The sequence below is a fragment of the Ipomoea triloba genome, chromosome 4 (genome assembly GCF_003576645.1).
Source record: "Ipomoea triloba cultivar NCNSP0323 chromosome 4, ASM357664v1".
Lineage (NCBI taxonomy): Eukaryota > Viridiplantae > Streptophyta > Magnoliopsida > Solanales > Convolvulaceae > Ipomoea > Ipomoea triloba.
Window position 1 is genome coordinate 35100340 of NC_044919.1, and position 26482 is coordinate 35126821.

The window sequence follows — 26482 nt, forward strand, 5'->3', positions numbered from 1 at the left end:
TTTTTTAGTATAGATTAATCGCAACTAGAGGTGTTAACGAGTCGAACATATACGAACGAAAAATATTCGTGTTCATTTGTTAAGGTTTTTTAAGTGTTCGTATTTGTTAACGTTCGCGAACATGTTCGTTAACAAACACGCTCACGAACATGTTTGTTTACGTTCATGAACACTTCAATTTCGTGAACATTTAATAACCAAACACCTGCATATGTTCATGATCACGATTTGTTCGTGAACAAGAAATATCTACGTTCATGAACAATAACCAAACAAACAACAAAACTACAAAACTAATACAAATAACGAATAAGTCCAATTGTATTCATAAATTGAGTTAATAAATTAAAGCTAATCACATGTTCTCATTAGTATTGTTGGGCGGTGGCTTAGAGGGTATAGTTCAACATATTGTCATCAATTAAATGTGATACTAACTATTGTGTAAATATAAATAAATAAAGTTGTGTTATGCTAAAGTGTTAAGCGATTGATATTAACAAATGTTGTTAAGTTTCGCCTATACGGCAATGAGCATCTAAAGATAGAGTTAGAGTACTAAATGTACCACTTCTTCTTTGAATATGTAAGAGAAAATACCATAAACCATATAGGAAATATTCCTCAACCTCTCTATATATACGTATTGCACACCAGCTTGGTATCTGGGTGGACTGCCGGGAGGAGAGATTCCAAACCATATACCGATGTCACTCCCTACCAACCCGACCTGGTATGTTGGATCGAGTAGGGGCTTAATCAGGAACGACACGTGACTCTCTATTAGTTTGCTCCATTCATATTAGGTCGGGATGAACCACTTGACTTTCTCCACTTTGAGCACTAAGCTTTATTCCTTTAGTCAAACCCGATCGCAACAAGAATGTGAGCGTCATGAATCTCGGTACACGTTGACGGATCGACGAAGCCTCCGACCTTGGATTATAGCATAAAGTGCAAATCAAATCCCAAAATCAGCCCTTGAAGCTTGAACCTTGTCGCTAAAGGTTAAGGATTTTTTATATAGCATAAAGTGGGTGCGTGGGTGCATGGGTGCAATATCGTCGTGATTAGGGTTATGACACGATATGTACTAGCACTAGATACAAAATATAACTTGGGGATTGGGAGAAATCAACCAAGCAATAACTTAATAATCCACATAAAAATTGACTAAGACTTGCCTATTGATTGGACCCATGAAAAAATAGGAAAAATGAGTTTAAATAATAGACAGAGTAGACAAACGAGCAAAAGCACACGTGTGCAATCATCCGTGCTTCAATTCAAAAACAGAGTTACACCGGCATACACACTCGTGCATAAGTGCATTCCCTTCCAGAATGCACAGAAAGTAGTGTTTAGGCCCTTTATCAAGCTGGACCTCGCCTAGCCCAAAACTGGAAAATATAACGCCCACCGTGGGGCTCGAACCCACGACCACAAGGTTAAGAGCCTTGCGCTCTACCAACTGAGCTAGACGGGCTTTTGCTTTACAATCTCGCTAGAAATAGATTTATCAATTTATATATTATTCTACTTTTCTTAACATATTAAGGCATTATTACAAGGGGAAAAAAACCTTATTTAAGTTCCTTCCCAACGAAAAAAGTTGTCCAAATAACAATATGCAAAAAAAAAAAAACCTTTCCCTGCTTAAAGGGTGTTCATACTCTATGTTTATACATTTAAATAAATTTTAAAATTAATTAGGACTAATAAGAGAGAAAGATCCAACTAGCTATGAATAGTGCATCACTTGTGTTATGTTTTCTAATATTTTCAATGTTGAAACTCTTGCTAGGTTGGTGTTACATACATCTGCAACATCTTTAAGGCATACTTACATTGGGTTTTGTTTGTTGTTGTTGTGAGTGTATTAGATCTTAGATAAGTGTTAAATGTATCCAATGTCAACATAACAAGAGTTTTAACATTAAAATATTAAAGTCCTCAAAAAAATATTAAAATATTAAAAAATATAATGCAAGTGACATTTTATACATACTAAGTAAAAATGTAACGAAAGTAATATATTATTAGTATGTAACGGAGGTGATATATTATTCGTATATAACGAAAGTGTTTTAATTTTGATTTAAATTTCTTAATACATATAAAATTAAACTAAATCTGAATACGCTTCATAAACTACAAGTTATTTACAAACACAAAATTCATTATGTAATTAAGGTATTATATATGCGTCTTCAATTTATTTACAAACACAAAATTTATTATGTAGTTAACATATTATATATGTGTCTTCAAATTATATTTACATACGTATAATTCATTAACTACAGACACATAATATAAATGTCATTTTAGACCACGGTCTATAACGAAAGGTGAACCCTGGTTCGATATAATTGGCCCTAAGCGTTTTAATTTGCATCTCCAGGTTCAGGTTCTACCACCCAATTTCGGACACGCTTTTGAGCATCTGCAACCTGTAGCAACAGATGTGACATATGAATGGGATTATGTCTGGGAGTAGGGTTAGTTATAATAGACCAACTAATATAAACACAAACAGTCAAACTCAAAACTCCATTTGATTAAAAAAATAAGGAATAAAAGTTAAATAGACTCTCAAGTATACATAATTGTGCAATTAGACCCTCCATCTTCAAAAAGCTCTAATTAAACCTTCAAACTTGTTATTTTGCAACAAATAAGTCCTCTAATCTATTTGTGACATTTAATTGCAAATCAACTAGAATTCTGGCCAACTCTGGCGAACATCCAGCCAAATTCCGATGAACAAGTCAAACCATCAACGACCGGCGACCATCACCAGCCGTGCAAAATTGGTCATTGGAGATGGCGACGGTAGCCTTCTCTGGCCAGACGAGACCAATGACGGTTGCCGGTCGTTGATGGTTTGACTTGTTTACCGAAATTTGGCCAGATGTTTGACAGGAATCTAGTTGACCTGCAATTACGGGTCGTAAATAGGTTAGAAGGCTTATTTACTCCAAAATAACAAGTTTGAGGGTCTAATTGGAGCTTTTTGAAGTGAAATAGCCTAGTTGCACAATTCAGTATAGTTTGAAGGTCTATTTGACCCTTATCCTAAAAAATAATAAAATCCAACTTCAATCAAGTTTGGTTCCACTCAAATGAAAGGGGTAGTGATGGCAATTACCTGTTTGTCCCAGTCGGTTTTGAAAGTGATTACAAGCAAAACTATGGTCTGTACAAACGTACCAAACAGCATTCCTATCCAGACACCCTGCGCCACAATTATATTCATCATGCTTCAGAGTTCAGACTAGGCATTAAATCTCGTTTTGTGGCCTTATTCAACAAAGCAAAATGAAATAAACCAATCTATGTTGCATATAACTGACCAGCTCAAACCAAAAATTCAAAAATCCACTTCCACTAATGGTGAACATTAAAACCGTGATTACCAAGTCAACAATCTGATTGTTTATACTCACCGTAACCTGCAGTTTAATGATATAACCAAGAACGACACCAACTGGGATTCCTATTAAGTAATAGCATCCCAGGTTAACATATGCCACTGTACTCTGCCAACCAGCCCCAATAGCAACACCTGTATTGTAGTTAGTAGCAACCAAATTAAAACCCAACCACAAATCAGTGCTGCTTGATTGGTACGAGGAAATGGAACTGTGCTATATATTGATTTGATCTTAGCAGAGCTTAATTACCAGAAAGAACTGGTTGAACACTGTTTAGAAGTATAGAAAATGCCAATAGAGGTGACAGTTGATCAACTGCCTCGACCACATCGTGACTGTCTGTGAACAGATAAGCCAGGTTCCCACGCAGGAACAGGAAAAACAAGAATAGCACAACTCCGATGGCAAAGGATGTCAGCACGACCACGTTGATGGAGAACCTCGCTGCCTTTGCACTCCCCTTTCCCAGCTCGTTTGCAACCCGAACACTAGAAGCCCAAATACAATGCATAACAATATCAAGAGTGTGGAAGCAAGACAAGCCAAGCTAGCAAATCAAAAGAATTTATGCAAGTTAATACCAGCTGAGGTCCTTTAGTATAGTGTCACCACTACGTTTAGTCATAAACTTTCAATTTAACTATCCGTAGTCTTTCAACTTTCAAATGTAACCACTAAACTACGCCTTAAACTTTCAAGTTAATCATGGTCCTTCAACTTTCAAAATTTTAATCAATACTGGTCCTAACTTTGCCCTTAAACTAAGAGCAATATTTGGTCGGATGAAAAAAGTTTTCCTTGAATTTTAGGAAAATGTTCGTTGGGTTCATGGAAAACTTTTTCCAAGAAAATGTTTTTCTTAGTTTTGAAGAAAAAAGTCTTCCAAGGAGAATATATGTTGTATTTTTTTTTTCCTTGAAGTTGGGAAGAAAGTATCACATGGTTGGACAATTTTTCTCTTATTACTTTTATTATCATTATCATTATCAATCTAATCTTTTTTGATAATTTTTTTCATAAAATTTGAATTCTATTTATTCTCAAATATTTTCGGCGAACCAAATGGAGCGTAAGGAAACCTGGTTACATTTGAAAGTTGAAGAAGCACAGATTGTTAAATTGAAAGTGAAAGTTTAGCACTAAACGTGGCGGTACCCGCTATACTCGGGAGACCCCAGCTGGTGTGTGTGTGTGTGTGTGTGTATATATATATATATATATATATATATATATATATATATATATGCATTACCATGCTGCTGCCATGAAACCAAGAGATATCATCATTTCCCAGCCACTGATGTTGAGGCTGCAGCAAAAGAACACTTTGTTGAGTGGAGAAGTCAAGCTCATAAACACACAATTCAAATCCTAAACAAAATAACAGGACAGGACTAACCATATAGAAAGAGCATCAATTTGAACCTCAGCATTTTCTAAGTTTCCTGTCAGAAGAACCAGTATGGAATTGTACCACAGTTCAAGACTGCCACAGAAATCAAAGAATTATTTTCATGACTATAAAGATCAATTAAAACAATTTTCATGTATTTGACAACATATATCTTTATATAGGCTCACCAGACCATAGCACCAGCTGAAAAGGAAAGCTTGATTACTGGCAACAGATCCTTGAAGGCCAAGAATGAAAAGCCCGTCCATGTTTCTTTACATCCTCCACACATAACAAATAAAAGCTGACCGCAATTAGGAATCCAGAATGCCAATATAGTAGAAATCATGGCACCCGCAAGTCCAAACTCCAACTTCACAGTCAAGAGCCAGGACAGGAATATATGAATGGCTAGTGTAACTGCGGCTAAATATGCAATAATAACGTTTTTGCTCTGAGCTTGTAGGTACATTTGGCAGGTAAACGATACAATGAAGGCATACGCCACGGGTATCAACCATTTAGAAACGATCCCTGCAACCCGGGCAATGTCTTCTTCCTGACCCAGTGCTTTAAATATTGGAGCAGTGAAGATAAACAGAGGTAAGAGTAATGTAGTGGTTGCAGTCAAGACAATCCATGCTCTCTGAAGGTATATGCCCATCATGTGATACTGTCTTGCACCAAAAGCTTGCCCCAGTAGAGTCTCCAATCCACTTGCCATGCCCAACTGCACATACAATACAACTTACATTCTTCTTGTTAGGATCAAGCACTTAAGATCTGCTAGGAGGGGATTGTTGGGCGGAGATCAGAAAAAGGTCAAATCCAATGGTCACTAAGTAAATTGTTGGGCGCTGACCTGTGAAAAGGCCAAGTCCAGCAATTGGTGACTAAGGAAATTGTTGAAAGGGGAATTGTCGGGCGGAGACCATGAAGGGCCAAGTTCATCAATTGGTGATTAGGGAAATTGTTGGGTGAAGGCCAAAACCAAGTCCACACTTGTCTCTCAAAAATATGGTGACGGGAAATAAAGTTAGACCTCTGCTATAATTTTTGATGTAGTGGTAAGTGCTTGATCTAACAGGTGGTATCAAAGTGAGGTCACGAGTTCAAGTTGGCAAGTGATAGGAGGGAGGGGGAATTATTGGGCTGAGGCCGGTAAAAGGTCAAGTCTATTATTGTGACATTATATAAGAAAGAAATAAAATTGCGTCTTTACTATGAGGTATAGCTTTTGGCGTAATGGTAAGTACTTGATCCTAATACTTGTTAAAAGCTTTAGAAGAAGTGTGAAACACAACTTACCAGTACTCCATTGCAGAACCTTAACAGCACCGTTTGTACTAAAGCATAGGCAGCAAGATCAATAGGGTCAATGTGGCCAATGAATGCCTGGCTAATAACACTAATCCCAAATGTTGTGAATCTAGTAAATATTGCAGGGAGAGCCACAACCGACATTTTCTTCATCTCACACCATATCTTCTCCCCTAACTTCACTTCCTCTTCCGAGTTTCCCTTGTTTTCCAATAGCTTCTCACTCATATCAGACTCCATTTCAGCAACTACAACACCCTTCTGCTTCAATTCCTCTGTCAATTAATGAAGAAACACCAAAGCAAACCAAGAAATTTAAAGAATAATGATGGCTGACTTGTAATCATGAGTCGGTTAAAGGTGCTTTGAACAACACAACTGCTAATAACCACACCTTTTTAACCACATATCATTTCACATTCACACTAATTTCAATCATACACCTTTATACAACCAAATTTAGGATAAAAAGAAAAACAAAACAAAACAAAATAAAATAATTTCATCTGAAACATAGGCACTGTTTCATAATATAGTTAGCTCATCAGTCAATTTTGACATACTTGACATACTTGACTTATATTTTGGCTTATTTGATCACTATTAATTGATTGACTTATTAAACATTCAATATAAATGTTTGATTAATTAGTTTTTTATAACAACTTATTGCTAAAAGAAAGTCATTTTGCAGGTAATCAGCTATAAAATTTACCAAATATTTTTCTCCAATCAACTAATCATGTAAACTAGTCAAACAAACTAACTAATACTTTAATTTAGTCAAACACACTAACTCAGTCAACTAAAGCTAAAGGTAATACCTATTTACCAAACACTCCCATAATCAACATCTGGGTATATCCTAATTTGTTATTAAAATAAAAAACAAAACAAAAAGAAGCGTGGGACTCACAGATTATACAAGAAAATGAAGCAGATGCTTTCAAAGTCTCAGCTGCTTATTTTTCTGTTTCTCTTCTGATCTTTTCTATTCTCCCTCTCTCTCTCTGAGTCTCTTTTTTGCATGTATGTAAGAGTTTCACGGAGTTTTTTGTAATGTTCGCAGGCTCATATGGAGAAAGAGGAGTAAGGACAAAGAAGAAGAAGATGATAGATGCTGATAAAAAACGGCATAGGGACGGATGAGTGAACGGGTTGGCTCGGATAGTTGGGTGGGTAAAAGTACGTCTAAAAGATAAGATAATAACCGCGGACTGCTATACTCGTTTCACACTTTCACGTATATGGGCGGCTGGGCGCTAATAATGCGCGCTGTATGTACTTCCAAATATCCTACCAGTTTAGTGGGGAGGGGAGAGAATTAAAACAAAAATTTGTGTGAGATGTTAACCTGTCTCAATTTGTAAAATTGATCGAATTTTTGATTAATAAGATTAAAAATCTAACTAATTAATTAAATATTTAATGAGAATCAAATATCTGACTTGTTTCACGGATCGAGACCCGTGAGACAGTATTACACAAGTGTTATCCGGGAATTAAATCGAAAAAATAATTATAATTTGGTAAAGAAAAATAAAATTTAAATTTAAATTACATTGTTTGGTAGACATGGTGGGCGACTTCATGCTTCAGAATAATTCTTGGGACATCCTTAAATTGCAGGATATTATTCCCGATACATTTGTCGATGCAATTCGTGCGATACCCATTCCGTTGGGTGATCAAAATAAAGATATCATTGGCTGGCCAAAGGGAGAGGAGGTATGTTTTCTGTCAAATTGACTTACTTTTGTATTGCAGGTACGAATGGTGACATCAAGGATTAGTCATGGCTCTAAAGACTGTCATGTTGGGAGAAAATCAATACTTTGCTCTGTACCACATTAAAAGGGCGTCTTCTCACCAATTCTGAAAGATACAGACACTTAACTGAGAATAACATTTGTCCTTACTGCGGCTCTAAGGAAGAAACGCTGAAGCATCTCTTTTTGGGACTGTAATGCGGCTCGGATTACCTGGAGGCTCACAGAGACGCCGACAAACTTTGCCTTCCCGGTTCATTGGACATTTGAAGAGTGGGTGAAGGTAAATTGCACCAGCTCCAAGCATTGGCGATGTCTTGTGGTTTTCTGTTTCACACTTTGGTCAAGATGGAAGTCGAGGAACGAGTGGGTCTTCAAGAACACTGCAGTGGCTCCATTGAAAAGTGTCAGATGGGTGCAAATGTGTTATTGCGAAGCGGAGATGTTTTATAAACATAACAATGTTATTAAAGCCAACTCCTTATGGGTTCAATGGACTCCCCCGGATCCAGGTTGGTATAAGCTTAACATAGACGGGGGAGCAAAGAGGGAATCATGTCTGGCTTCGACTGGTGGTCTCCTTCGCAATTCGGCAGGAGTCTTGAGTGGGGATTCACGGTGAATATTGAGAAACCCAACAGCTTCATGGCAGAGCTGTAGGGCCTGCGGGAGGGTCTACGACTCTACCTTGAAAAGGGATACCTTCGGGTGATTGTGGAAATGGACTCAAAAACAATTATCGACCTTATGCATGGATGTAATGTTAACGATACGTCATACTGTCCACTTTTGAAAGATTGCAGCTCCATGGTGGCAAAATTCGACGTGGTCTTGTTCTCCCACACTTTTAGGGAAGGGAACATGTGTGCAGACTAATGAAATTATATCTATTTTTAATTTTTTTGATAATGAATACGTGGTTTTGAATAAAGGCACTGTAGACGTCGAATTATAAATTAAAGAAATGCATATGTATTATTTTTTTGTTGAAATTTTTTGATAATAAATATTTGTTTTTGAATAAAGACATTGTAGACATCGAATTATAAATTAAAGAAATGCATATGTATTTTTTTTTTTGTTGTAACTCCTAATTTATTTAATTTAATAAGATTAATAGAGTATGCACTTACTTTTGAATAATATACTTTAACATATTCGTAGTATATGTTCAATAATTATGTCAACTTTGATTGGAATGAGGTTCGAACCTAAAATCTCACTTATAGAAATTAATGGGTAAGCTAAAAGTTAACGGAAAAGAGAATATTTAACGAATAATCATAAAACTAAGGATAAAGTAAGAAATCTCAAGGAAAAATATAAATCTAAACAATTTGAACCATCAATTTGACTTAATAATTTGATATATACACACACATCTATACTTCTATACTATATATAAAAGCATTATCCTCATTCCAAACTTTCCCGCCCAAAGTTAGTGGCATTTTAGTAAAATCAGTTATTTTATTTATTTATTTATTTATTTTATTAATTAATTTATTAATTATCCACCCGTGTGTGCCTATTATGGTTAAATGTTGGTGATTGAATAATTGGATTNGCCTATTATGGTTAAATGTTGGTGATTGAATAATTGGATTTATTAATTATCCATATATATATATATATATATATATATATATATATATATATACATACATATATTCACCTATAATACTATTATGGTTAGATGTTAAATTAAAATGTTAAATAGGTAATATAATATGGTAATATTAATTGGTGATTGAATAATTGATGATATAATTGGTGTGATATAATTGGTGTGATATATTTGGTGATATATTTGTAATATATGTAATAGTATAAAAAGAATTAATATTATTTTACATTTCTTATAGCCGTATTGAATATTTCATAATCTTAGCCTGGAGGATTTTGGCTAACAGTAGCCTAGGAAATTATAACATATTAATTATATTAATTTTATGGTAATAAATTATAACAGTAGTGTAATTATGTTTTCCCTTTTTTTTTCTCCTACTAATCAGCCAAATTTCCTAAACTACTCCCCCATCTCCACACCTCTTAATTTCTTACCTTTTTCACATCTATCTCTCTCTTTCTTCCTTATTTTCTATATAAACTATTGTCTATCTCTCTCTTTCTTCCTTATTTTCTATATAAACTATTGCTTATCTCTCTCTTTCTTCCTTATTTTCTATATAAACTATTGCTTATAATCATAATTCGTATTCCCTGTGAATTCTAACTATTGCTTATAATCATAATTCGTATTCCCTGTGAATTCTGAGCCGGATTTTACCTTTATTTTCTCTCTCTATCTCTTAAAATCGGTTTCTCCCGAAAAATCAACAACCATGAGTACTGCAAACACGGTGGGGTACCGGATTGGCGACGCGGTGGAGGTGTTGAGCAACGAGGAAGGCTTTGTGGGATCCTACTACGAGGCGACGGTGGTGGGTGTGTTGCCCGGCGGCAAGGGCTAAGTATAAGAATTTTCAGTCAATTTCTTACATTGTTGTTTGTGTTATAGGAGTATCTCACTATGACGAATCAATTTCCTTTTCGTTCGATTTACTACAAAATAATAAATTCAGTTCTGGCGAATAAGATCATTTTGTAATTTTGCCTTTAAAAAACGTCAAATTCATATCACTAACTCCATTTTGGCTTTTACAAATTATGCTATCAACGTAATGCTTGCAACGAAAAATTAAGGATTCTAACTTGCTTATCTTTGCAAATATTAGCATCATCCAAATCTAAATAACATTCTTCCTAACAATTTAGAACTAAACGTTTTTTTAAATGTTTTTTTTTAAATTTTATAATGACAAAAAGAAAAAAAATGAAAGAAAATAGAAATTAAATAAACTGTGGTTTAGTCACATCCTTAATTCTTAAATATTTATGATATACATTTAGTTAATTTTATAATTTCATTTCATTAATTATATTTGCTATTTAATTTATTATAATTAAGTGAATTATATTTACAAATTAAAATAATTTAATTTCTTAATTTGTATGGATTAAAGTAGTCCCTAATATATTACGTATTTCGGTAGATTTCTAAATATTTATGATTTTTTTAAAATTAAGAGTATGAGTTTATATAAATTTTAAAATAAAGTTTCTTACTGAGTAAACATATAATTGCAATTAATGTGTATAATTATAATAGTAATCACAAATCTATAAAAAAAAATACATATTTTCATACTGTAAAAAATACTATAAATGTAATACACACATACACACAAGAGATCATGTGCGGTTATATGGCTAAGATAAAAAATTGGGTGAATTCCGAGCCATTGATCTTGCAAAAATCAACAGCCCAGAATGAAGACAAATTTAAAAAAATGCAATTCACCTACTGTATTTGTGATTACGAATTTTAATTATAAAAAAATGCAATTCACCTACTGTATTTGTGATTACGAATTTTAATTATAATAATTATAATTGATAAAAGAATTTTAAATAATAACAGGATTGATTATATTTTAATAAAGTAAAATTGGAATAAAAGGTAAGTGATACCAATTAATATAATTAAATTAAGATAATATAGGAGAGCGGGGTGATATATATAGGAGAAAATAAATACTTTTTATATATATTTTTAATCGAATGATGATTCAATGGGCAACCAATTTCTGCCAATTTAAGACTCCCTAGCTCATTGTGGTTCAGTCAAACAGGTAGTGAAATTTTATTATTGAGTTTATGGACGACTCACTATTTCAATAATCAATACCAATGAAGTGATGTTAATTTATAGGTGGAGCTCCTTGAGCATATAATATAAAATTATAAATGTGCTGTTTAATTATCAAATTAAAGTTTTAGTTGAGATAAAACATATATTGTAATTCGCACGTCTTATTAATTTTATGGGATGCTCAGTCAAACATGTATAGTAGTCTCAATTTTTTTTTTTTAAAGTTGAATAAGTAAACAAGAGGTTTAATAATAACCTTGAAAATAACGGAAAGTAGATAAATGACTTAATAATAACCTTGAAAATAACGGAAAGTAAATAAATGACGAAATTAGATTACGGTTGTATAGTCAATGGTTCACATAATTGATTGACCAAATTAAATTAGAAATTAATTCAAAGTGGTACAATAATTTGAGTGTTAACTGGACCAACGGACCACATGTGCTGTAACTGATCGTAGCCTTTTTTAGGTACACGCAAATACCCGAAGTATTCCGGGGTTATCGATCCACAAGGAATGGTTGGTCAAGCACTAACTCGGATTGATTCTTGTGAAGCTAGTTCGACAATAACATGGTTATAACAACAAAACTAAATAACAAAAATAAAAACAACAAATGAAGAGAGATATATTAGATGCAACATATGTAAGGATATGGATCGGGTCAATATCTATCATGTGTCAAACAAATGTAGAAAAGAAGTTTTATCCCTTGTGAATGGAGGAAATGCACTAAAGTCCTCGGTGCCACTCTCGTGATCTACCCGAGTGTGCCAAACCGCAAGTTATCTACTCTCGTAGTCTACAAGCGAGGCTCGTTTTAAAGATCCTAAGCAAATCAACATTCCCAAACCCAAGTTAATCCTACAAGTTGTGAGGAGGTAGCCTAAACTAACCTCTAGATTCCAACACGTTGTCACCCGTGAAGGAACCGTTTTGGCTAACTTCTAAATTCCAACCCGCTCTCGCCAGTGAAGGAACCGAAGATTAGCCGAGAAATCCCCCTACAATTTATCAAGCTCTCGCATTGTATAAATCATAGGTGTGGCAAGAGTGTTCTAGTCATGCCCGATTCTCACCATGACACAACAACAAACAAGCATGTAATTGGATCCAATAATCACACACTTTTAATAACAAGTCTTGCACACAACAACTCATAGAAGCTAAACTAACAAATCATAATAATTGAAGAATAAACAACAATCTAGACATAAACACAATCCATAATCCAAATATAAATAAATTTAAGAACAAGCATCTTGATACAAGGTTAGCTCAAGGTAAATTAAGGAAAGAAAGGGAATAAATTCCCCTCGATCCATCGGTTGAAGCTCATAACCTTGTATCATCCCTCTTCTTATTACAAAATAAAATCATATTCTACTCCTACACTACTAAACAAGCCTCACTTGGAGGTCTACATTTTTAATGTCAACACAAAACCATTCCCCGGCAACGGCGCCAATTTGGTTGTGACTTTTAGGTACACGCAAATACCCGAAGTATTCCGGGGTTATCGATCCACAGGGAATGGTTGGTCAAGCACTAACTCGGATTGATTCTTGTGAAGCTAGTTCGATAATAACGGGATTAAGACAACAAAAGTAAATAACAAAAATAAAAGCAACAAATGAAGAGAGATATATAAGATGCAACATAGGTAAGGATATGGATCGGGTCAATGCCCATCATGAGTCAAACAAATGTAGAAAAGAAGTTTTATCCCTTGTGAATGGAGGAAATGCACTAAAGTCCTCGGTGCCACTCTCGTGATCTACCCGAGTGTGCCAAACCGCAAGTTATCTACTCTCGTAGTCTACAAGCGAGGCTCGTCTTAAAGATCCTAAGCAAATCAACATGCCCAAACTCAAGTTAATCCTACAAGTTGTGAGGAGGTAGCCTAAACTAACCTCTAGATTCCAACACGCTGTCACCCGTGAAGGAACCGTTTTGGCTAACTTCTAAATTCCAACCCGCTCTCGCGGTGAAGGAACCGAAGATTAGCCGAGAAATCCCCCTACAATTTATCAAGCTCTCGCATTGTATAAATCAATAGGTGTGGCAAGAGTGTTCTAGCCATGCCCGATTCTCACCGTGACACAACAACAAACAAGCATGTAATTGGATCCATTAATCACACACTTTCAATAACAAGTCTTGCACACAACAACTCATAGAAGCTAAACTAACAATTCATAATAATTGAAGAACGAACAACAATCTAGACATAAACACAATCCATAATCCAAATATAAATAAATTTAAGAACAAGCATCTTGATATAAGGTTAGCTCAAGGTAAATTAAGGAAAGAAAAGGAAGAAATTCCCCTCGATCCATCGGTTGAAGCTCATAACCTTGTATCATCCCTCTTCTTATTACAAAATAAATCCTAATCTACTCCTACACTACTAAACAAGCCTCACTTGGAGGTCTACATTTTTAAGGAGAAGAAAAGGAAAAGAGAAGAGGGGAATGGACTAATCTAATCTGAAAATTGGATTTTGAAGAATGGAGAAATGAGGGGTATTTATAGTTGGGCAAAGGCAGGGGCAAAATTGGAATTTGGACTGCAGAATTCTCGCGCATGGTCAACGATTTTCGCCGCGGCGAAAGTCCAAAAATCCGGGCAGTGTGAAAATGGACAATAGGCGTCTATTTCAGGACGCAGACAGACGCCTATGGTCTTCCTCCGGAATTTCTGCTCTCCTTTTTGCTTTTTGCCCATTATTTGCTCCATGTTTCTTGCCATCATTTCATGCTTTTTGTCTCCACCATCCATTGTTTTGTCATCTTCTTTTTGTCTTATGTGCACATCCACCAAAGCCACTTATGCATTCACATCTCCACTATGCAAATATGTCTTCCACTTTCAATTTTATGCATTTGTTCCATCTTCCTACGCCACTTTAGCCTATTCATCATAAAATGTAGCTTAATTAACAATAAATATAAGACAACAAGGCCAAACACTAATATTATGCTCACTTGTGTATTTTTCATCAACTTTGATTAATTATGAACATAATATTAATATTTAGTGGTAGAAATATGGGGTAAAAATATGATCAAATATGCCCTTATCAGTAACCTCAAATTCATTCTTTTGTCCTAACAAGATAACAATTTATAATATTTTGGGAGAAGAAAAGATAACAAATTATTATTAGCATAAGTTATTAGTCCACTTTAATGGCACTTAATACCTTTTTTTACTCACCCTTTTATTGGGAGCCATTATAGTCCTGAATACTGATTCCATTTTATCGATGCAAAATCACTCCTATTACGAATATGTTGCCTTAAATATAATTGGCAACATACAATTTCCTATTATTATTCGCACAAATGAACTGTTAATTAGAAATGAGTTGATTTTAAAAATGCAATAAAATGCATCCAATATAATCAATAAAATTAGGATATTAAATAATTTTAATATCCCGTGGCCATTATTAGAAATTAGATCTAAATATTTACAAAATTATATTTAGATGGTAAATAGTATATTTACAAATATTACAAGCAATTCAATATTACAAGAAAACAAATATTATATTGAGTGATATTTTTACACTAATCACATAATAAAATAATTGTACACATTCAATATTAGAATTTTTTTATTATTCTATCTTTAATTTTATTATCTAAATATATAATTTAAAATATTTATCCATGCATCGCACAGGTAATTCACCAATTATTTGCTTGAATTCAAGCAAGGATAACATTAGAAAACATAATTGATCCAACCATTTTCATCATTCGCACTATATAATATTGATGTTATAATTTATATAATTATATATCGATCTAAATATTCTCAAAACATTATAACAAAATTCATTCCATGCAACGCACGGGCCAAAATACTAGTATATATAAAAACATTTGTAATTACTAATTAAACGTATTTTCAGTTTATTCTACAAACCAAATTCAAATTAAACTTCTGATCCAAACAGGACAGCGGTCTCGCAGGAAGGGCTGTGCTTGTGTGCATGCCGTCACACGAGTAACATGCGATGCGGAGGCAAAATTCAGGAGAAATTTACGTGCGCAGGTCTTCTCACTCTTCTCTCATCGAATGCTCCTCCTTCCTGTCTAGATCTCTTTCCTGATGCGTAATTCCTATCAATTTCGCCGCAATTTAACCGCCATATAAATCGCACTTCAAACATCAACTACCGCCGATCTCCACCTCTTTCAACTCTAATTCTCTTCTTCTTCTCCCAAAACACCGCGACCAAGCCAATTTCCTAGTTTCCGAGGTTTCTCTCTGAAATTCTACATTTATTTATTATTATTTTTTGTTGCATACTTGTAGCCTGAATTGCAATCTGGAGTTTATTCAGTATCGCTTCAGTTAATAAATTGCGGTTTTATTTGTATTAATCCGATCTGTTAAGATGCTGGTGCTTATTTGTTTATCTTGTTGCAAATATTTGATCTCTGTTCAAATAATTATAGTCTATGAACTGTTATACTGTTAGTGAGTGGCTTTTAAGAATCGGAATTAGACTTGATCATTGGTGTGAATTTTGTTTTCTGATGAATAGGATGTGGTTATTTGCTTGGATTTAATGCTGAACTGGAGTCTTTCAGTTGAGTTTGCAATTCGAAAATTTAGCAGCTGTTGGATTGTTGTTGAGTACAACTAGATAGGGATTAAAGCTTAATTTAGTATAGCTGTTACTTTTCATGCTTTCAATGTCGTTGGTGTACTAAAATTGTTCTTTTGGTTTTGGCTGATAAAATTGGCAGGAGCATTGTCATTAAACCATGGGGACTGAAAATCCTAATCAATCGAATTTTCCTTTAAGACCTGCTTCCACACCTTTTTCTGCTCCACGGGGTGCAATGCCTTTCCAATCATCTGCTTTTCAGCCTCCTCCTCCCGCTTCCTCCCAGCCAATACCACCTTCCTATTCATCTGGGCCTGTGGTTGGATCTGATGCTTCTGGTTTCAGACCTATGGCGCCAGGGATTTCACCACCTCCAATGTCTGCATCATATGGTCCATCAGCTACAGGCTCTTTCCAACGTTTTCCAAGTCCGCAATTTTCTTCAATTGCTCAAGTGCCACCTCCACATTCTTCATTTGCTGGACCGCCATCTTTCCCACCATCAGTTAGACCTGTTTCAGCCCCTATTTCATCACCTCCAGTCCCTATGGTATCTGCCCCACAGAGCATGGGCACTTTGCAGCCAAGTGCCACTGTTCCTCAGTCACCTATTGATCTACGATTTGCTGCTCCCATTACTACCTTACAGCAATCTTCACCTCAGACAGTCTCATCTTATCCTCTTGCCAGACCGGCCTTGCAGCCAGGTTTTCCAGGGTATCCCAGCCAGCAACCTAGTGCAATTACACAACCTCCAACTGCGCAATCTACTGTCTTTTCTTCTCAACAAGGAGGTTATATCTCACCTAGCCCCTTTCTTTCTCAACAAGGAGGATATGTACCACCCTCAAAAATGCCACATCCTGGTTCTGCCCCACCTATACCACAAATGCACGGATTAGCAGAGGACTTCAAATCACTTTCTATTGGGTCTGTTCCGGGATCATATGACACAGGAATTGATTCTAAAGCTTTACCAAGGCCACTTGAAGGCAATGTGCAGCAAAGCCCCTTGTCTGAAATGTTCCCCATGAACTGCAGTTCTAGGTATCTACGGCTGACAACCAGTGGCATACCAAATTCTCAGTCTCTATCTTCAAGATGGCATTTATCCCTTGGAGCAGTTGTGTGCCCTCTTGCCGAGGCTCCTGATGGGGTTTGTATATATTCTGATGCTTTCAATTTTATTTTATTTTTTTCTATTGTTAATATTAGTTTCCTTGTGTATTGCTCATCTACAACTAATGCAAAATGTTACATGACCTCAACCAGGAAGAAGTTCCTGTAGTCAATTTTGCTACCACTGGCATTATACGATGCAGAAGGTGTCGAACTTATGTAAACCCATATGTGACATTTACAGATAGTGGAAGGAAATGGAGATGCAACATATGTCAATTGCTTAATGATGGTAAATATTTCTCCATGAGTACACATTTCTATATATCAATTATGTGGATTATTGCTTTTTATACATGAATCTTGAAAAGTTAATGATAGAATTGTTTATTTGTTTGCTAGTAGTTGATTTCTCCTTTGAAGGGATAGGCTTTTTATTGTTATATCTTTTTAGTCATCCTTATTATTTTCCTTTTTCATTCTTTCCACATGGTTGAAAATAAAACTGCGCTCGTTCTGATTGTTCTAACTAGCACCAAATAACTGATGTGTCCGCCACTCCCTTGCTACAGTCAAATAGTTAATCAGCTAAACCATAGTGATCTTCATTTAGTTTGGTTATAGTCTTATAGAAGGTATTTGAAATGCTAAATTCAGCTTAAAGATATAGCATTTTGTACCTTTTTAAAACTTTGCATAGAAGTTTTCGTGTTGTTTATAATTGTGGTTAATCTGAGTTTTGTAAGCCTTTTGAAGTATCTTCTCAACATAAGTAAAAATTGTTTCCTGAGTTAAATTCTATTGGTATGAAGAATATTTGATATATTAGTAGAAAAAAAATCCCATAATAGTGTTTAATGTTCTATGATTGGAAGTAGACCCTTCTCTCCCCTTTCCATTAATTGAATAAATCCATGTAATAGATAATCTGTTAAACTGTATATGCAAGGCTCTAACAAATTGGACAGCTGAAAAAGACAACTTTTTTGTTTGTTTATACCTTTTCCAAGGTGCATAGGCTGATAAAATCAAAATATTTGTGCAGTTCCTGGTGATTATTTTGCCCATTTAGATGCCAGTGGCAGAAGGGTTGATTTCGACCAGCGGCCTGAGCTTACGAAGGGTAGTGTGGAGTTTATTGCTCCAGCTGAATACATGGTCCGACCTCCAATGCCACCATTGTATTTTTTTCTCATTGATGTATCAATATCTGCTGTAAAAAGTGGAATGCTTGAGGTGAGTTTTTGTATTTTAAAATTCTGGATATTACTTCCCTCTACTAGACAATGTGAGTGTAGGAGGTGTCTCTCCAGCATGTACACAGCAGTATAGCGCTAAACCCATATGGCAACTACTTGCACTTGAAATTGATACCTGCTGTGAAATAAATGTTGAATGATATATTTGAACTGTGAATATGTTACAGGTTATAGCAAAAACTAAGCACTAGACCCATGTGGCAACTACTTGCATTTGAAATTGATACCTGCTGTGAAATAAAGGTTGACTGATATATTTGAACTCTGAATATGTCACAGGTGGTAGCAAAAACTATCAAGAGTTGTTTGGATAGTTTGCCTGGATTTCCCAGAACACAGATTGGGTTCATAACTTTTGACACTACTATACATTTTTATAATATGAAGGCAAGTGATTATTGCAACGCCTAATTCTTTGACATGTTTCAAAATCCTCAGTGTTCCACTACCTAATCAGTTTTTCCTCCTTGATGCCAGTCATCTTTGACACAGCCACAAATGATGGTTGTATCAGATCTTGAAGACATTTTTGCTCCATTGCCAGATGATCTTCTTGTCAACTTGTCAGAATCTAGAGCTGTCATAGATGCATTTCTAGATAGTTTGCCTTCAATGTTTCAGGAGACTGTGAATGTGGAATCGGCTTTTGGTCCTGCTCTTAAAGCTGCATTCATGGTTATGGTGTGTAAGCTTCTTTCTACAAGTCTCTACACTGCTTTTGTTGCTTATAGTTATGAGGAAATTTCTTTAGATTGTTGACTTTCCTTCAATGGACTAAATACTAAACTTGTGTTCCTACTGCCAGAGTCAACTTGGTGGTAAATTATTGATCTTTCAGAACACACTGCCATCACTGGGCATTGGCCGCTTGAAGCTGCGTGGAGATGATCCTCGCGTGTATGGAACTGATAAAGAACATATGCTGAGAATACCAGAAGATCCTTTTTATAAACAGATGGCTGCTGATTTCACCAAGTATCAAATTGCTGTCAATGTGTATACCTTTAGTGACAAGTATACAGATGTAGCAACTTTAGGTAATAATCTACCTTCCTATACACAGTACACACACAAACATTTATTTATTAGGGATCTAATTTTTATTTATTTATTTTTTATTTATGATGAAATTGAGGGATTGAATTATTGAAAAGCAAAAGCCTACTGAGTGGCAAATAACCACCACCTGCCAGTTAGGCAAAAGCAAAATATATGAGAAACCCAAGTAAGAGACTTTATGTGATTGTATTAATACTAATAGATTACTATAGATTGACTCTCTATCTAGTGAACTGCTCTGCATAGAGATCCTATATTTATAGGAATAGGAGACCAAGCCCACTCCTACTAGGACTAGGTCTTGGGTTTCTACTCTTCAACAATTTACTTGCATTAGTAACTGAACTCTTTCAGTTCAATTGACTATAATGGAGGATTTCCTCATTTAGTGTTTGGTCTTTGTTACTTAACTAGTATTTTCTATGCGTGATGCGCAAAAATTGATGCCCAATATTAGTACTCTATATTAAAATTTTAGATTTAGTTAGATTTTAGATATTTATATTATTGTATAATAATAATAATAATAATAATAATAATAATAATAATAATGTAAACCATTTTTGTAAATTTGATATTTATATTTTAGGAAATAACTTATATACTCCGATATATAATGTCTATATATTATTACCATTGAAGAAGATAAGAAAATATATAGTGGATGCATGTGCATGGCAACAATAGTTGGAAAAGATAACAGAAGTTATAACGGTAGGGATATTTTTGACTAAAATATTGTGTAGTACAACTTTTATAGCATAATGTATAAAAAAAGTAACGGAAACAACGGACACAAATGAAGGGTATAACTTTCATTCACACTTATTAGTTTTTAGATATCTTGTTAGGCAGTTATATACTTATATTCATAAGATAATATCTTGTAATTGTGTAGGGACCCTGGCGAAGTATACTGGTGGTCAGGTATATCACTATCCAAGTTTCCATGCTTCCGTTCATAAAGATAAGTTGACTCATGAGTTGGCAAGAGATCTGACAAGAGAGACTGCCTGGGAGGCTGTGATGCGAATACGATGTGGAAAAGGTCAGTTTATTGTTGTTGTCATTATCATTATTTTTTAATTTCTCAGTAATGAAAACTGTTGGGGACTGTGTTGGCAAGATCCAATACTGAACAGCTTCTCAAAAGTAAACTACATAAGGTATAAAGTTGTAGGTGAGCATGTTTGATCTGAAACTAATTTCAATTTTTTTAACCTGTTCTTCAAGGTGTTCGTTTCACCACTTATCATGGGAACTTTATGCTACGATCCACTGATCTACTAGCACTTCCAGCTGTTGATTGTGATAAGGCTTATGCAATGCAGTTATCACTTGAAGAAACTCTGCTAACTTCCCAGACAGTATATTTCCAAGTTGCTCTGTTGTATCCTTCCTTTCATATAAAGTTACTATTTTTCCTAAAATTGGGTGCTATAACCTGTGACCTTGTTCTCCAATTAAGATTGCTACATGCTTACTTTCCATTCTGTTTATAGATAAAAAGATGTGCCTTTACATGTAACCTAAGATTGATTTCTTTTCCTTTTCGGTATCACATTCTGCCCTTTCTACCTGCTTTTTGTGAGATAGTATGACTAGCTATAAAGTTTAAGAATTAGTAGGTTGACCTTTGTGCCAATGATCTTTGGCTTGAGTGGTTCAAAGTGTGGCCTCCTATGCCCAATGTCTGGAGTTCTCCCCTCTGATGTACCTTTTGTCTTTTAACCAACTTCAGAACTTTGGTATTTATATTTAAACATGGTTTTCCATGAGAATTATGAGATCATCTGGTAAATATAAAGTCTTCCAAAATCTTGATATTTGCATCTATGTTGGGACATTTTGGACAACCTGAAAAGTTTTGTCAAATTAAGTATACTGGGCTGGATAATTTCAAAGACTACAAGGATTTTCTTATGGCATGGACAACTTGCTCTGCAAAAAAACTCTCTGAAATTGTAGGTTCTCCTTTACACACTTTGGTCCTTGTGGAAAGAGAAAGGAGAAGTTGAGTTGAAGGACTAGAGACTCCCAGGCATAAGATTAAGTTCAGAGTTTTGAATTGTTTCTTTTCCTTCTTTGTTTCTGGTGTAACTAACTTGGAGGAATTTATGGGATTCTTGTGTTCTCTAATCCTCTTGTAATCCTTTTGTGTGCACCAGCTTGATGCTGTTTCTTTTGTGAATGAAGTAAAGTGCATGTGGGAGGGATGAAAGAGGTGTATTGATCACTTGTCATTTTCTAGATATGAAGGAAAAATTTTGTATGGGTTTGTAATTTACATGATGTTGGTTGCCTGAGGTATTCATTTTTCACTTTCTTTTGAAATTAAACAAATTAAGAATTCCTTAATAATACAAAGATACACATCATCTTCTGGAGAAAGGCGCATTAGGGTACACACAGCTGCCGCACCTGTTGTTGCAGAATTAGGAGAAATGTTTCGCCTTGCTGATACTGGCGCTATCATTTCTTTGTTCAGTAGGCTAGGTACAGGAATCACTATCCTTGTTTGCCTTTGTTTATTATTAACATTCAAATATAGGCTACAGTTTGTTCTTATATTCTTAAAATGATATTTATGTGCAGCAACTGAGAAAACTCTTTCCTCTAAATTGGAAGAAGCTAGAAGTTCAATTCAACTCAGAATTGTTAAAGCCCTCAGAGAATATCGAAATCTGTATGCTGTTCAGCATCGCTTGGCAGGGAGGATGATATATCCAGAATCACTGAAATTATTGCCTTTGTATGCACTGGCTTTATCCAAGTCAACACCTCTACGAGGTGGATATTCTGACGTTCAACTTGATGAACGCTGTGCTGCTGGATTTACTATGATGGCATTGCCTGTTGCAAAGTTGTTGAAACTTTTGTATCCTGACTTGACTCGTATAGATGAGTATCTTCTGAATGTAAGTATTTTACTTTGGGGATAATTTCACTTTTCACACCTGAGGTTTAAGTAATTAACATCTGGATCACTCTTGTTTTAAAAAAGTTACACCTGAACCACTAATATTTCCTTCTGTATTTCACTGTAGTCCATGGTACATATTCATTTCAGTGTACCTCCAACACTTTCATTACTAGTTTTAGGGAAGGATTTATCTAAGTTCATGATAGGAAAAATACTTTCTTTTGTAAAATTTTATACCTAATGGAGCCAAATATCCCCAAATTCTCTAAAATTACAATTATATCCAATCCTTGCATATTCATCTATTAAATTCAGACCTATCAAATTAGAATAACTTTATCAGGTCTCTCTCTGTGGTAAAAAAATAAAGGTGATTTTTGCTTATGCTGTTGCCATGTTTATACTTTGTTTAAAGTATGATTACATCATTATACAATTTACCTTTGTAATAGCTAGTTAAACACACACATACACACACACACACACCAAATTAAACCCAAAAAAAAAAACTGTGTTACCTATTACAGCATGGGATGGTTACCATGGGTCAGAAATTGTGGAAATAAGCGCCAAGCTGGATTAGTTTTAAATTTTTCTGTTTAGTTTTGTTTTTGTTGGCTTGAATTAGGAATTGCCAAATTGGACTTTAAGCAATGATGTTTTTTAATTTTAAAAGCAGCATCAACATGGCAACTATGCTAGCAAAATTAAACTTTAATAGATGAAATTAAAAGCATTGGGCAGAATTGCAAAGTTTACAAGTGGTTTGAATATTTGGCACTATTAGGTCATTTTTATAAACAAGATATTCCAAATGTTATTGGCATAAATGTCAGGCTGTTTAGTTCAAATTATCTCTTTTCGTTATGTATGGATGTTGATTAATTTAAAGACTTTTCACCCTTTCTTAAGAAAAACTAATGACACCTTTCATATGCATATATATGGTTTATATAGCTATTTCATTTAAAGATTCAACTTACCCCTCTATTTCTGATATTCTTAATCATATTCCAATCAATGATTTTCAGACATCTCCTTCTGCTGACGAGTCTGGGAACATGTTGAGAAGGCTGCCACTTACCATAGGTAGTTTGGAAGACAGGGGCCTCTATATCTATGATGATGGCTTTCGGTTTGTTATATGGTTTGGCCGAATGCTTTCACCTGATATCATCAAGACTTTAATGGGCGATGATTTCACTGCAGACTTCTCAAAGGTAGAATTCCCCACTATGTTTTCATGTTTCTTGTATGAGCCTAGTGCATTGTAGAAAACAGATGGTATAGGAGGTCTCATGAATTTTGACTTGTCTATTCTGGTCAAATATAATTTTGACTCTATATAAAGATGGGAGTTAGATTAGTGGACAGTATTTGCACACACACCCCACCCCACCCTCAAAAAACTATTTATAAAAATAAAAAAGGGGGGTTACTTCCATTAAGAAAATGTTGGTTACGTTTTGTACTTTGTTAAATTTTCTCTGGTTTGGCTATTCTTCTAAATCCCTGATGACCAGGTTTGCATTCGTGAGCAAGACAATGAAATGTCAAGAAAGTTAATGGGCTTGCTTAGGAAGTATCATCAAAGTGACCAATCATATTATCAATTATGTCACCTTGTGAGGCAAGGTGAACAACCCAGAGAAGGCTTTTTCCTACTCTCGCATCTAGTTGAGGACCAAACGGGTGGTTCCAATGGCTATATGGATTGGATTGTGCAATTACATCGGCAAGTCCAGCAGAGTGCATAAAATACAGGTAATGATCAAACCAAACTTTTCAAAATTAATGATTAGAAATTACTTGTTAGTAATTTGTGTTGATCATAAAATGATGAAAATTCTGGATTCGTCTATTTTTCCTTGTTTTAAAATTTTGATTCAGAAAATGGACAAAATTTGTTCTATATTTAGTATCTATCCATGGCTAATCATTTCTAATGGTCTATTGAACCTGAGGTATCTGTAAAGCCCAATCATCATCATTTAGTATTTTCTGCTTTTGCGCTATCATACTTTTACAATGGTCTCTAGTGCTTACTGTGATGTCCTCTAAGTTGAGTTCCCATGTTTCGAAGCTTTTGTATTGTGATGCCATCCATTAATTGTTGCTAAGTTGTGGCATAATTTCCATCTTATCAGGGAACTTTTTATCAGCCTTTTTCAATTGGCAATCATCACAGAGAGTCAGGTGTTTTGTCCAGTTATGGTCCCCGATGCTTCGCTGAAAAAGAAGTGAAATTGGGAGTCAATGATGCACTCGGGATCAAGCCCTGGCGTTCTGCGTCTGTCTGGATGGAAAGAATATTGGGTAGACGCGATACACTTGCTTTGATGCCTGGAGAAGAAACGAATATTGGGTAGACGCGATACACTTGCTTTGATGCCTGGAGAAGAAACGAGAGTCAAGTCAAGAAGGGAAAGGGGGGCAAAACAAAAGTAAAATTGACCATCTTTGCCTTTCATAATTCTCTGTGTTTAAAAGAGTTTTGAGTTATATCTCTTTTTTTTTTTTTTTTTTTTTTTTTAAATTTCCTTCTAGGCTCCTGCATTTAAGTTACATATAAATTATCACATCAGATCAGATCATTCACCGTGTACACTTGTACTGTTCCTCCATTTTGCAGCCCCTACTGACATTTAGAATTTTAGACCTCTAAGGTTGAGTTGATCCACACCAAATTTCAATCTCTTTCTTGTTGGAGCAGTCATGTGGAAGTCTTATGTTTCTAACCCAAATTTGTAATTACTTTTGCTAATTAAATCTAAGGTGTGTTTGGTTCGCACATGGGAATCAGAATTGGAATAGGAATCAAATACTTAGTAGTGGTAATGAGTTTTGGTGAAAGTATTTTGCATGTTTGGTAGTAGGGTGGAATTGGAATGATTTTCAATATTGATGTTTGGTTGTGTATAACACTATAATGAGAATACATATTTTAAAAATACAAAAATAAAAAATTAAGACAATTGATCATAGGATAATGACATCCAAAGTATCAATATGAAAAAAAAAAAATCTAAAAGTACTGATTCAAACTTAAAAACTAGGTTATCGATGAAATAATACCTATTTTTAATTATGAAATGTGATTTTTAATTGAAGGGGTATCAAATTTCATAGTTGTGTTTTAAAAAGCTATCAACCAAATAGTAATTATAATTTTGATTCATATTCCTAATGTGTAGACTCATGAACCAAACACAATTTAAATGTTTCAAATTGGAATCAATTATATTCAATTGCCCTTTCACAAAATTATTCTATTTTGAAATGTTTGGATTATATTAATGCACACTATGATACGTGTAAACGTATAGATGTGGTATTATTGCCACATCAAATTTGAGGTAACATTCTAAGTAATATAATTATCTCCTAGATATTATATAGCATTACCTTTCATATTTAAAGTTTACAATAACCACCACCACCTATGTATACATAAATAAAACAAATATATTACTCAGCCTGAGTGGCAAGACTAAGACGCTCGCGGCCGTGAGGTCGAAACCGTCTGCCACCCGGGTTTGAGCCGGTCAGCTATGGGCAACCTAGGCTGGTTAACCTCCTTGTGGTCCTTTGCCGGCTAGGATCACAGGGCGAGGGTTTACTCACATACTCGGAAGAGGAGTGGGGTTTGCCTCGATAAACCCAATAAATAAAACAAATATACATATACATTATAAATGTGTGCGTGGGCGTGTGTATATATAACGTTTATTTTGTGGATCGTCAGTAGCGCCAACTACTGAAATAGTTTCCATTAGTACTTGTTTTAGTTGTTTATATATAGTACTGTAATTCTACTTGGTATTATTAAAAATAGTTTTCAATAGTATTAGACT

The 26482-nt window shown here is 34.9% G+C and overlaps 2 protein-coding genes and 1 non-coding gene across 5 annotated transcripts; 1 reads left to right on the plus strand and 2 right to left on the minus strand.

The window, feature by feature from the left end:
* Window positions 1-1413: 1413 nt before the first annotated feature.
* TRNAK-CUU lies at window positions 1414-1486 on the minus strand. The gene has a single exon. It is a non-coding gene; the product is annotated as a tRNA-Lys (tRNA).
* A 690-nt stretch (window positions 1487-2176) lies between these two features.
* LOC116017401 (protein DETOXIFICATION 21-like) lies at window positions 2177-7385 on the minus strand. Its single transcript, XM_031257982.1, has 9 exons — window positions 7067-7385; window positions 6139-6425; window positions 5019-5560; window positions 4837-4923; window positions 4690-4746; window positions 3687-3925; window positions 3450-3568; window positions 3152-3238; window positions 2177-2453 (listed from the first exon to the last, which is right to left on the minus strand). The coding sequence occupies exons 2-9, from the start codon at window positions 6388-6390 to the stop codon at window positions 2388-2390; spliced, it is 1449 nt and encodes a 482-aa protein (XP_031113842.1). The 5' UTR covers window positions 6391-6425; window positions 7067-7385; the 3' UTR covers window positions 2177-2387.
* An 8236-nt stretch (window positions 7386-15621) lies between these two features.
* Window positions 15622-25419, plus strand: LOC116016260 (protein transport protein Sec24-like At3g07100). 3 transcript variants are annotated; one of them, XR_004097717.1, is made up of 15 exons: window positions 15622-15914; window positions 16408-17424; window positions 17541-17679; window positions 18433-18623; window positions 18926-19033; window positions 19124-19327; window positions 19452-19683; window positions 20604-20753; window positions 20939-21095; window positions 22074-22201; window positions 22301-22623; window positions 23660-23848; window positions 24152-24392; window positions 24776-25072; window positions 25176-25419. XR_004097717.1 is itself a non-coding variant. In XM_031256424.1 (15 exons), the coding sequence occupies exons 3-14, from the start codon at window positions 16426-16428 to the stop codon at window positions 24383-24385; spliced, it is 3054 nt and encodes a 1017-aa protein (XP_031112284.1). In that variant the 5' UTR covers window positions 15622-15914; window positions 16203-16247; window positions 16408-16425; the 3' UTR covers window positions 24386-24392; window positions 24776-25419. The 3 variants fall into 3 exon arrangements, 2 of the variants coding, with proteins under 2 accessions (XP_031112284.1, XP_031112283.1); XM_031256424.1 differs by adding an exon at window positions 16203-16247 and having other exon boundaries at window positions 24776-25419; XM_031256423.1 differs by having other exon boundaries at window positions 24776-25419.
* The last annotated feature ends 1063 nt before the right edge of the window (window positions 25420-26482 follow it).